This window comes from Pezoporus wallicus, unplaced genomic scaffold (assembly GCF_028554395.1).
Source record: "Pezoporus wallicus isolate ANWC-B61680 ecotype Strahan unplaced genomic scaffold, APGP_CSIRO_Pwel_v1 contig_4309, whole genome shotgun sequence".
Classification (NCBI taxonomy): Eukaryota; Metazoa; Chordata; class Aves; order Psittaciformes; family Psittacidae; genus Pezoporus; species Pezoporus wallicus.
This window is the reverse complement of record NW_026638191.1, coordinates 2,233,151-2,246,377: the sequence shown is the minus strand read 5'-3', so window position 1 is coordinate 2,246,377 and position 13,227 is coordinate 2,233,151. Positions and strand designations below refer to the sequence as shown.

Here is a 13,227-nt window from a genome sequence, read left to right as displayed (position 1 = left end):
AGTTCCTTACAAATCAAGTGCTAGTAAGAAAATCGGCAGGCTGATTGACAGTAAGGATTGTCTTTTGAATAGCTGTAAGCAGCAGTTGTCTTTTGAAAAAGAAATTTGATTTAGCTGTCTCGCGTAAATGAAGAAATGAAATCCTATCAAGCCCACAAAATTTTATGTTAATCTGCATGTTATTTTGTTGTGTCTTTGAGGCTTAGCTGATCATTATGTATCATTATAAAAATATTTCACATTGTCATATTAAAACTCATGTTTGATCTGAGACTCCCACGCTGTTATTTCCTGTGATATGCACTGTTACCTTTGAGAACTATCCCCCTCGCCTCATCGTGTCTGCTGTAGCCACTCAGGCAAGAAAAAGATGAAAACTGACAGATTTCATGTTTTTCTTTTTGTAGAAAAAATCAGAGCAAAAACCCGTATCTAAAGCACCTCCTGAAGGTATTAAAATTAACAATTTTCTCCAAAAAGCAGATGGCCTCTTAGTTTATTATGGTTAGCTGAAAAATGTTATTCTTTCTTAAATTCATGTCTCTACAGCAGGTCTTAACAACTGGCAGAGATTTTTACTGTGGCCTCTGTTGGCTTTTCTTTTATTCCAAAGTATATTAATTTAAAAGATCCTTGGCTGAAATCCACTTTTCTGGTTTTTGTAAAGTATTTCATAAAAAAAAAAAAAGAAAGATCTTTCTATTGTAGCTTTGTCAGGTTTTATTTTTTTTTTTATGACCATAAAAGATTTTCTTCTGGTTTGTTTTTTTTCTGGAATTTTTCATATGCTTGCAGTAAATCTGTTGCTACACTACAATGCAGAGCAAACCTAGAAGCTTACAAACCGCTTGTTTAGAAGTGTGGTTCTGCTGCTACAGATAGCAGTGGAATAGGACCTTTAAGTGTGGAGCTTTTAAAGAAATTTGCATGAATCCTATAGCAGCTGAATTATTCTTTTTCCCAGGAGGCACTCAAGTCAGCCAGTATTAAGCAGATGATTCATGTATGTGAAATTATAGTATAGCAAAGATTGTGCTTTCTGGGCAACCATTAACAACCCACTTCTAAAGAAATTTAGTATCCATGCCTGGTTCAGATCCTTAGACTTATACAACTTGAGGTTAATTAAATACTTCATATGTAAGAACACTTGCAAACACAGATGATGAATTTCTTTGCATTCAATTGTCCTTGATTGTAGAGAGTTCAGCAAATGCATCTTTCCTTCCTTGACAGCACATTCAGAAAAGCAATGCCCTTTGTTGGTCTATCTGTCTGTCTGCAGGGTTTTGAAGGGAAATGTCTCTAGTCTTTGGGTGAAATCCATGTAACAGCTGTGCTGGAAGTGTGAAATCCACTCAAAACATCTTCAAATGCCCTGAAGCAGTTTAATCGAATAAGTTTATCAGCAGCTGTGAAGTCATCCTGCCTGTTTGGATGGGCCTATATCCCCAGTGGAGGAGCCTATGGAAACTTGTCGTTTCAAGACTCTTAACTCTGTTGTTGTATTTGACGTAGTTTGTAATCAGATGTAACATGACAGCAGCAGCTTGACAAGCTGATAATACCCTTCACTTGCAAAATTCATGTGCTAAGACTACAAACACATTTTTATTTAGGCTATGTCATGTTTATGCATAGTAGGAGGTTTTATTTTTTCTTCTGTGCATCTGCTATAGAAAGTCTGAGGAGATCTTGAGGTTTTTATCTCTTAAAATATGAGTGATATTTTTACGGCCCCTAAGAAAAAGTTTGACTTTCCCCAGTCACACTAATTTATGCGGACAGTCATTCAGATACAACGCATGTATCTACAAAGCTGAAAGAGTTTTTCTTATTATTTGCTTCCTGAAGCATGTGTGCCCCATTTTCTAACCATTAGGGTGTTTCATAAGCTTTTATTATTTACCATAGTGGTGAAAAATAGGAGATAGAGAGAAAAGAAAATCAGAGAATTCTTTTTTTTTTTTTTTTTTTGTCAGTCTGAGAGAAATAATATAATCCAGCAAGTCATTGGTGGGCTTAAACCACGACAGTGGTGTATAAAAAGTTCTTGGTCATGAAGAAAGTCCTGCAGTAGCTTCTAGAGATGATCCAAGTGAAACTGAAGGAGTTTCTCCTATTGATGTAATATCAGAGAAAACACAGCAATGCCATGTTAGGGTGTCATGCTGGACTGCCTGGTATCTGTGAATGTGTCATCTGACAAGGCTGTTCTTCCACTCTGTGAGCTGAATAATGCTGTAGGTTTTTCTTCGAGCCAAATCCTGTTGCATCCAGCCCATTTTACTTGAGTAAAATTCTGCCTAAAACCATCTGAGCAGTGACAAGGGAGGTTTGAGAATCCCTATGTATGCTCTGTAACTGGCATGTGAACATAGGATGTGGGTGTTCAGATGGTGTCACTCACCAGTTTCTTTACCATACTCCTCCAGAAAATCCTGTGTGGGTTTCCATAGGGATTCATCTCTGTGTATTTAGTAGTAGGAGGCAAGGAACAGGGATTCAGACTGCATTATTTTCACCCAAAATAGAGGAAAGCATGATAAGTTAATAGAATCTGAGTCTGTATTAAGACATTCTTTCCTTCTATTTTGAAGAATATGTCTGTAGGAGTCATGCTTGAGAACACTGAATATTGTTATATACACTTAAACCAGATTTTCCTGCTTTGGAAGCAGGAACTGTGCCTGCAGTCAGTTGTCTCCCACTACATAAAAGCACAATACTCGCTTTTCAAGAAGTTTTCCAAAAAAATTTGAGGGCTGAATGCACTGGAGTGACTTCTCCTGTCTCTATTTTTCTGTGTGGGAAAGAAGGAAGAGCTGAGATTTCAACATACATGTATGCTTGTTTGAATGCTACCCCAAAACTCAATAAATAAGTGAAATAATATTACTTTACATAGCCTGAGGTACTCTTCTAACAGTCTTTCTTAGATATGTGCATTTATTTAAACAGTGAAATCTGTAAAATAAATAGCTACATTTTTTTACTCTCTACCATTTTACCTGGGAGACAAAACATTTCTGTTCTGACCCTCTATTGTATTCACTGTTGTGGTACTAAACCTTAACAGTTGTTGATCTGATTCAGCTGTTTTATGGGATACACATTGTGCGGACTGAATTATCTTTTTTGAATGTCAAATCAGATTTTGGAAACTTTCCTGTTATATTTGTTCCTAGAAAACACTGGAAAAAAAAATTACATTTATTAAAACTGCATTCATTACCAAATCCACAGAAGCTAAGGTATTGGATGAATAGCAGTTTATCTAACAATGTATCATAAAAGGCAGTAACTAAAGAAAACCAAAGTAAAACATTCACTTTCATTATTGAACATTTTTAGCTTTATTATTATAATAGAATTACAATCTGACATAAAATAAAGAGCTTTTGCTAAACTCTGTAAAGCAATACATGCTTCTGCCATAAACAACCTCTGTTAGATTTAGGTTTTATTGCCACATCACTGCACTGAGGTGCAATAAACATTCAATGTCATCTTTTTAAAATTATCCCAGGAGTAAACAGAAACTGTCCTCTATAAGAGTGTATCATTATTTTCAAGGAAGACTTACTATTATTACATGGTTTAGCAAAGCATTGTAAAAAAGCTACATAGAGAATACCTTGTCTTTGATAAACTGTGCAATCAAGTTTATACAGTATAATACTATTGGCATAGACTAACTAAGAGGTGATATAATGCAATCATTGCATAGCAAAAAGCAGACTAGGTAAGTAATATTCACATCTAATGTGCAAAATGCAGACCAAAAGGTAGCTATGGATTGCTGGAAAGTTAAAATGCCCTAAATGAACACACTAGTTTAACGCCAAAAATAACAAGATAAACAAGTACACAGAAGTTAAAGAGCCATAGTTTATTTTTTTCTATACATATATCTACACATGATACCAGAAGATGAAACATCCCCTTTAAATAAGGTCCAATCAGATAACTTATCAAGTTTAGACAGGACTAAATGTTAGACAATGAAGCATTATTAAAGAAAAAAATAATATTTTCCCTAAATAAAACATTAACTTTTTCCTTTTGTAGGTAGAGAATGTCAACTTTTTATTTATAGAGTTTAGAAAACATCGCCTATGAAATCTGACTTACAGTAGCTGTTTCTCTGGCGGCTCATATAGCATTGTTTTCAAATTAATTCAATACCATATATTACTTTTTTTTAATTGATGTTTGCAAATATCTACAGTTTTTCCCATCTCTTTGAAAAAATCTTTATCTGCAATTTTATTTCTAAGAATCGGCGGTAAAGATACTGACTAGAATTTTTTTAAAGGGGGCGCGATACCTGCAAAATGGACATCTTGTATTTAAAGCCCTTACATATTGTTCCTACAAATATATTGCTACAGTAAAAATGAAATGTAGTAAGTTTACTCAATAAAATCTATTTTCCTGTACATTCTTTTATGTATGACTTCTTTGTATTTAATGCTACATATATTACATCACTTATTGTAACAGTTATGTATCAGCAAATATAGCAGTAATATACAGATGAACTTCTGTCTTAACAAATATTTCACCATTTTTACCTACCAAATATAATCCCATACTTTAGTATTTATGCATGACCTGAGCAGACCAGTCATTAATCTAATAGTATACATTGGATGACGTTGTCAAATTGCAAGCTACTATACACTTAACCACTTTACAAATGGAATTAATTCCAAGCACTTTCTGCTTATTTATTTTGTAGGCTTTCCAGGACTGCTGATTTATTTATTTATCATTTATTTTTCTTTAGGCTCTAAATATGTTTTATTGAGCATTTAGCAACATATTAAGAGCTAAGAGGTGAATCCTACATGATGTTTTAAGAACACAACTTTAAAAAAGTAAAAAATGTACAATCTCATGCTGCGTATTTACATATATTATTTAAATATTATATTTTCTTTCTGCTATCCATAAATCTCAGTCTAAAGCTTCTTTTTAATGTATTGTTTTATAAAAGAATACATTCAACATATCTAGAGCTTGCAAAAATTTTGTTTTGTTTTAACTCTCTAAAATATAGTGATGAGTAAAAGCTATCTGTAAAAGCATCCAGAAGTTGTTTGGAGTACACAGGTGATAGAGGGAAGTTGGGATCTGCACTTGATTGTGCAACTGGCTTGAAATGTAGTCTAGTGACAACTTAATGCTTAGAACAAGGCTGCAATAAGACAGCATATTAAAGCATTTGTTACCATTAGATCTTATGTGCTATACAGTGACAAACTGTACCTACAGTGAGTAGATTTCCTTTCTCTTTAAAGACCATTTATTGTTATAATTCAGGTGTTTTGAATATAGAAGGGAAAAGGGATTAGGAAAATAACATCTCTTATTTGATTCAGCAAATGGAAAGCTTTACATCCTTGAAAAGATTATAAACAGTGGTTGAAGAAATGGTACAATATAGAATGTGCATCAGGAATATCATAAAGAGTATTTTCCCACTCCCTACAATCCTTTGAATAAAAATATCCTTTTCATGTACATATACAATATCTCTTGGGGATGTTCAGTACTAAGCTACCTACAAATAGTTCCTTTTTTTTTTTACCTTTTTTTCATTACTCTACAACTCTTTCCCACTTTCAGACTCACTTTTCCAAAGTATATAGCTTATATTGTTCTCTCCCTCACCCCCAGGTTTTTAAAATATACCGATATATTTTACCTTTTGTTAAATAAAGAAACCTTTATTTTCTTTAAGACAGAGGCAATGAAGCAGATGGGAATTACTGTATGTGAAAACGGGAAGCAATTCCCAGAGCAAATGACAAAACAGAACTGTACAAATCAATGAGGTTATTGGTGTGGAGTTGGAGCTTTTAACTGGGGCTCCCGGTTTAAATAGGTAGCCCAATAGACTAAGTTGAAGATTCCAAAAAGCAATGGAAAGGCTATTCTTGATAGTCGATCAATTTTACTGACGCTGTTAAAAGTTTTCTTGGGTTCTGCAGGTTTTGTTTCTGGCTTAACTTCTTTGGGCTCAATCGTTGCACTTTTAGCTATGGTTGCCAGCCCAGGGTCCCTTGCAATATTAGGGGTGTAGCTTGTAGCTGCAGCTGTGTATGTGTTATTTTTCTTAATGAGAGGATCCTTCACTTTCTTTGGCTGAAGAAGAAAGAAAATGTTTTATTCTCACTGTCTTCTCAACAGATACGATCATGAAAAAGTATAATAAAATTTTCCAATTAATCAAATTCACACCAAATATTGAAATAATCTGTAAGAAAGAAGTTAGGGTCGGGACACATGACTTATACAAAATATTTAGGTGAAGACAGAATAAAAATCATTAGTCTGCATTACTTGCATTAGTTAAACCAAGTTAGATGATGGATAAACACTAATGAGGGCTTTTACTGATAGCTAGGCTCACTGATAAAATTACCTCTAATGTTAATCAGCAGTGACTCATAATTCAATATTACTTTAATCAACAGGACTGAAACTTTAAAAGACACTGAATTTCTTATTGTAGCTTTCCGGTGTTAAGATTAAAAATGTGTTACCATGCATTCTAACGCAGTTTTTTTATTTAAAATAAAAAAATATTATTTTATTAAAAGAAAATATTATTTTATTAAAATATAAAATAAAATGATGTGTCCATGCACTAAAAGTATGAATCATTTAATAAACTACAACGCTGCAAGCAGTCTATTCATGAACAGTTTTCACCAAGCGCGCATGCATTATGGAATAGAAAATTTTCTTGTTTGAATGTTACAGTTGGATCATAGTGGCTGAAATATCATTCCATATCCAAGGATTTAAATAGCTGTATAATTTTTTGCATCCACCTAACTATCCTGCTAAAGTAAGAATGTACTGGAAGTCTTTTAGTAGATCAGAAAGAAAATCTAGATTTTTCCCCAGTGTCGTCATGTTTTCTAGTGTTCTAGGATCTACTTGTAGGAAAAAAAAGTAATAATAGCTGTTGTATTACTTTTTCATAAGTTGAAACTGACGTAATTCCCATTTGACAGGAACACTAGCTGGAATTCAACTGTCCTTGCTGCAGACAGTCCAAACCCTTCCACCAGCCACTGCAGCATGATAAACATGAGAGATGTACTAGATCTCTAAGGTGGTGTAAAGGAACGTATCACTTTGCTCCTAGTGCCTTTGTTTATGAGGAAGAAAACAACAACAAAAAAACACCCAAAAACACAACCAAAAAAAAGAGCTTAGAAAATCTTTAGGCAGTTCTTGGCACAAAAAGAGCAGCCAAGTGTTATCCATTCTATCCTCTTCTAAGGAGAAAAGGATTAAAAAAAAAAAAAAGATACATCTAAATAGAAAATATTAGGAGAATGTGATCCATTATGTTGTTTCCCAACATAGTAAATACAGTTCTCTGTTTTCAAGAAGCAGCTGAACAACAAAGGCAATATTTTTTTACAGTCACAGTACTTTTTATGATAGATCAACTACAGACTAATAGTTACATAAAATACCCAGTGGGGGGAGTTGATAAAAGAGTTTTTGTTCAAGAGATGAAAGTTTCAGGGAGCAGAAATACTATACTATTTAGAATACTTCCTAGTACAAGCAACTGCCTCAGCATTGGGACTCTTCTCAAGTATAACCCAGCTCCTGCAGAGCACTTGGGAAATTGAAGGGAAGCTGCAAAAGATCAAGTGGGCAGAGGCTTTTCAAAGCATGGCTTGGAGCCCCTTGGGGCTGAAAGGTTAACTTTCTGCTACTTAGGAAGGAAAGAGATTCACATGATGACTGATGTAGATGCTCTTTATTTCATGACAATGACATTTGGCTTAGCTTGAGGCTCGGATATAAGGCTACAAACTGTCTTAGAATATTTCTGATGAACAGGAGGAACAAACAGGTTGAAATAAAAAATAGAATAGAAAAAGGGCAATGTCAGGAAGATGTTTTAGTTATATGTTTATTCCTCTCCTCCTGAGCAGGAAGGCTGTTAACACGCTTGCCAAGTATGAAGCCAGTCTTGTTTCCTTAGTAGATACTCCAGTGAGGAGCAATACATTCAGCAGCCAAAGTACTGCTTCACTGATGTTTCAGGAGGATCTTTCCATAGATTTAAAGGTCATGAGAAACCTGATCTGCAGACAGCCCTGACACCAGTCAGGGTCTTAATATTTTATGTCAGATTCAAGTTATGAAAAGGTAATACAACAGCTAATTACAGCTCAATGTCATTAAGTTGCAATGCTCTGTTCATAGGTAGTTTGCCTTCCTCGCCTTTCCTTACATCTGCAGATAATGCATGTTTTTGACTTAAATCAAATGACACATAAAGACCCTTACCTGCTGAAGAATGCAAAGCCATAAATCTGCCAATGTTTTAAACAGTGTTTGAGTAGTGTGTTTATATGGTGGTTGAGTTTTTTTTCTGAAAATGCAGTTTTCTTTGAAACAAATGAAATGGCTGATTATAGTAATATGTTACAAGGTAGGTTATATTAGCAAGGCAATATTTAACATACAAGGATTTTGGTCTTTTAATACAGCCTGGTTTTTACAATGGATATGATGAAGATAGGAGACAACAAAGAATCAAACAAATTATTTAAAAAAGAAAATTAAATAATTTCTCTCTCATCCCCTTCAAGTCCTCAACAATTTCTTGATGTATCTTTGGTTTACAGACCATGTCTGAGCCCAGACAAAAGGGAGTCAGTGTGATGTCTCTCTGCTGCATTCATGGAGGTATGGATCAGGATTGCATAGTCCTAGCAAAACTGTCAATGCTTTCCCCAAAACAGATCAGTTTTTCATATAGAGTAAGATGTAAAAATACTGTTTCTAGTTATAAAAAAGAAGGAAACAATAGGAGGCAAAAGAAAGAAAAGAAAAAGTCTGGCAGTGATTTATTTGATCTGATCACATGGCATTCCTCCTGATGGTCATGTTGGGAAGCAATGTACTTAGGAAACTGTCAAATATAGTAGCCACAAGTTTTTTTTTCCTGTGTTTATACTTGAGGCATCCACTTTTTCTCTTACTTGCACACTAATTGCCAGCCTTAAAAATAAGATGCTCAATTATCTTTTCTGCTTAGCAGCACATGTCAAAATCTTAGTAAAATTTTAAATTACTAACAGTATTAAATATCATCCAGTATGTCAAAAGCAGTATTTAAGTACTCAATGTCTAAGTAATTATTGTTTAGGTGTAGAGATGCTGTGTGCGAATACATGAGGAAACTCTTTGGAATAATTACTTCCTATTCTAAGTAATAAGAATTTCCAGCAGAGTAAAAAACCCCATGTAATGACCAAAGATGGGGCAGGATGACCTGTTGTAATAGATATTAAGTGGCGTTACCTTTTCAGGAACGACGCTTTTGCCGTCCCATGCATAGCCTCTCTTTGTGAAGTAATTCACAGTTGCAAACTCAATGAGTGCAGAAAACACAAAGGCATAGCACACGGCTATAAACCAATCCATGGCAGTGGCATAGGCCACCTTGGGGAGTGAATTCCTTGCGCTGATGCTCAGAGTAGTCATTGTCAGGACAGTTGTCACTCCTGCAAAGCAAAACAGTTTAGTGTCTTTAGATCAGTGTCTATGTTAACTGCCACAACAGATAGGAAAGCCTTGTCTTCACCCCTAATTCTTATAAACTTCCCCACTTAAGTCCAGTTGTTAATTGAGGAGATCAGAGTTCAAGTTCTGTGGGAACTGCAGGATCTACAAAACATCTTTTATACCTTTATTCTTTGACATTGTTGTAGTAGAATAATGTTTTTAATGTTGTACTGGAATTATATTTTGCGGTGTGGATTGGATACTACTTTCTGCTTCCTGGCATTTAGAGAATCACTGTCGCTGTTCCATATTCATGCCCTGTGAATTGTTGTGCAGATGTAACAATTTAATATTTTTCATTCTTTTTTGGAACAGTTCTAAGGTATTTAGATGCAAAACTAAAAAGGTTGTTTGCATTCAGCTTATTTGGGATATACTCCTTCAAATATATACTCAAATGCACTAAACTTGATGTGATACTGCATTTGTTTGTATTGATGGGTTTACAGATTTTTGACCCTTTATTCACTGCTGCCCTGAAAACAGCAAAGAATTTATGTAAGAACAATAATAATGTAATTTACATTTCTGATACCAGAGCTTAGCACTGCTGATGAACCTTTTCCCTTAACTAGCCATGGAGAGCAAGCAGGACTCCATTGAACTGACTCTGCTTGCAGCTGCTTGGAAAAAGATTCTGCAAGTGCAGGCTGGGCGTTTACATCAAATCACATGTACAGGAGTTACCTTGACAACTGCAATGTCATGTATTGGATATGTCTTCTGAGCTCAACTTTGCTACACTGTTAGTGAAAATATGCAGTGGTCTAAAATAGGCAAAATAATAATGAGCAGTGTATTTTTGTGCTGGTGTAAGGAGCTTGAAAGAGGAAGCAGTTTCTCTTCCCTGACACATAACCTAATTTTGTCTTTGACCCATTACTGGAGTTCTTACATTTCACTTACATAGTAGCAAACCAGGATTTATAATTTATATAAACTGTTGTACCAAGTAGACTAGCAGGCGTGAATTGTGTTTCTGTATGTATATACTTCCATGCAAAACTGTCTGCAATCCTGTTTCACTGCCATTAAGAAATGAACAAGCTATTTTGATACATGGAGTAAACGCAAGACTCTTTACTATTTGTCTTCTAAAAGGAAAACATTCAGAAATATGTGAGTTCTTGAGGCTGTGAAAATTGCATCTTGAACATTGAGCTTGGAGCACAAGTGTGATGAAGAACGGCTGAGGGACGTGGGGGGTTTATTCTGGAGAAGAGAAGGCTCAGGGGGGACCTTATCACTCCCTGCAGCTGCCTGACAGGAGGATGGAGCCAGGAGGGGGCTGGTCTCTGTTCCCAAGGAACAAGTGACAGGACAAGAGGAAACAGCCTCAAACTGCACCAGGGGAGGTTTAGATGAAGATGAGGAACAACTCCTTTCCCAAAGGGTGCTCAGGCATTGGAACAGGCTGCACAGGGCAGCGCTGGAGTCACTGTCCCTGGAAGTGTCCACACACCTTGTAGATGAGGCCCTCAGTGCCATGCGTTAGTGGTGCCCTTGACAGTGCTGGGGTAAGGGGTGGGCTGAATGATCTTAAAGGTGTTTTCCAACCTGGTTGATTCTATGATTCTATATTATTTATTGTGAGCTTAGCAAATCTTAGAAATTGTTCTCCATCTAGGACCAATGAAGTACAGCATTTCAAACTAATAATCTGACATTTCTTTTTAAATGGCATAAGCAAAAAGAGGAAAATAGTTACAATTTCAGTAGCTTTGATTACCGAAGCCCTTAAAAATCCAAGGTTAATTATCAGTGAAGTTGATGATAAAAACTCGGGACTAATTTTAGATGTTAATCTAAACAATATCATGCAAATCAAATTTAATTTTACTGTGGTCTAAACCATTCTGTAAACACATATCTATTAACAGAAAGCCTCTACTTGGTTCATGAGGTCTAAAGCTATGCAAGTTGTGATTGAGGCATTGGGAAACTAAAGCACACCTGTAAAGACTGCTAGAAAAGGTCAATATGTATAGTTCTTGAACAAGAGTTTCAGAGTCTGCATTTTTCAGCATCAGTCCTTGTGACTCTCTGGCCAATGTAAACGGGCAAGTGCTCTTTGGCAAAGCAGAAGGGTGCATGGGTTCCTGTTCCAGCAGTGCCTTGAGGCAGGAAAACCCGTGTAAAAGCCAGCTTGGTTGTGCGTTCTTCCACCTCCTCCTGTCAAAGGTGTTTTGGTGTCCCATCTGAACATCACAAAAAAGACTAGGTGACAGCAGAAATCCCAGGTTCTGTTTTCCTTAATTGAAGATTTTTTACTTTTTTTTATTAGGTACTTGACTTGGATTAATACCTCTGAAGTCTGTGCTAGTTGTTTGTTTCTAATTTTAAGATAAGTGTTTGTAAGAGGTGGTTAAAGCACTAGGGACCAGCTGTGTAAACTTTGTCTTCTTACTGCATGTGTCGAGTGCCTCTATTCACTGCTGTAAGCACAATAAGCTGTCACTGATTTCAAGAGCAGACCTTTAGCAGCAGCCTGCAGAAGTGATTGATGGATTAGATATTTTAAGAATTTTCAAAGGGTCTAAGGATGTCAAATGACCAACACCCATTGATTAAACCTTTCTGACAATTCCCACTATGAATGTCATTGCTGTTGTCAGAAATGATTTATTAATACAATTCTTGTTTTGGAAAAATCAAACTGTAATGGGTTGCTCAAGGTATTTTCAGGTCTTTTCACAATCAGTTTAAAAGCTTTGATCCTTAAATCAGTCTCTGCTACATCTTTGCAATGAAACGTGTTAGCTACTGTGTACTGCACTATGCCCAGGCTTGTGCTGTCCTTCAATATCATGTTATGCATAAACATAAAATTTCTTAAGCCTATTTGGCTGATGATTGCCAAGCAGGTTATATGTCTTGCTTACCAAATACAGTTCTTGCTGGAACAGATTCTCTGTTAAGCCAGAAGGACACCTGCGAGAGTATCACTGTCATGATGCATGGCAGGTAAGTCTGGATGACAAAGTAACCAATCTTCCTCTTCAAATGAAAATGTGTAGTCATAACAACATATTCCCCTACAACCAAGAAAAACAGGAACATTAAAGCTTTTATAAATATCCAAATTAGAAGGCTTTATAGGAAATACTTTTTTCATTATATCCACCCCTATTATAAAAAAAGAAAAAAATGTCCTCACATCAGATTGGGTCAGCTTTGAAGAAAACATTTAATAATGAAGGTTCTGAAGTTCCACTAATAATACAAAACTAGACAGTTCTAAGAAATGCTAATTAAACTTACATATTTTAATCTCTCTGAGTAGTGAATGAAAGTCTGCATTAGAGGCTGTTTAGGCCTCTTGTGAAAGGTCTTATTCCATTAGAAGATAGAAAACCACCATAATATACATGTGTAGACATCAAATAAAGACTAAATCAAGAGGGGTTCCCAGAAATGTTTCAGGGCCAGGCTTAAGATGTACTTGTTGATGTGATTGGGTCTGTATTATCACTGTCTGTGCTTTATGTACTCTGAAGATTTTGTCCCTGTCCTGCTAATTCAGTACTTTACTAAATGAGTATTCTCTCCTAACGTAAATGGGCAATGAAAGACTCTTTTTATTACCGCTAACTTTTTGGGTGCTATGAAAAC

At 35.6% G+C, this 13,227-nt stretch overlaps 1 protein-coding gene across 3 annotated transcripts in view; it reads right to left on the bottom strand.

Annotated features, from left to right (window-relative positions):
* Positions 1 to 3,332: 3,332 nt before the first annotated feature.
* Positions 3,333 to 13,227, bottom strand: part of GABRA1 (gamma-aminobutyric acid type A receptor subunit alpha1) — a 42,936-nt gene continuing 33,041 nt past the window's right edge. For all 3 annotated transcript variants that reach the window (XM_057409866.1, XM_057409868.1, XM_057409869.1), the window contains exons 8-10: positions 12,498 to 12,650; positions 9,352 to 9,554; positions 3,333 to 6,153 (exon numbers count right to left, since the gene is read on the bottom strand). In XM_057409866.1, coding sequence (XP_057265849.1) covers positions 5,845 to 6,153; positions 9,352 to 9,554; positions 12,498 to 12,650 — 665 coding nt within the window. In that variant the 3' untranslated portion in view covers positions 3,333 to 5,844. The remainder of the gene's footprint in view (positions 6,154 to 9,351; positions 9,555 to 12,497; positions 12,651 to 13,227) is intronic.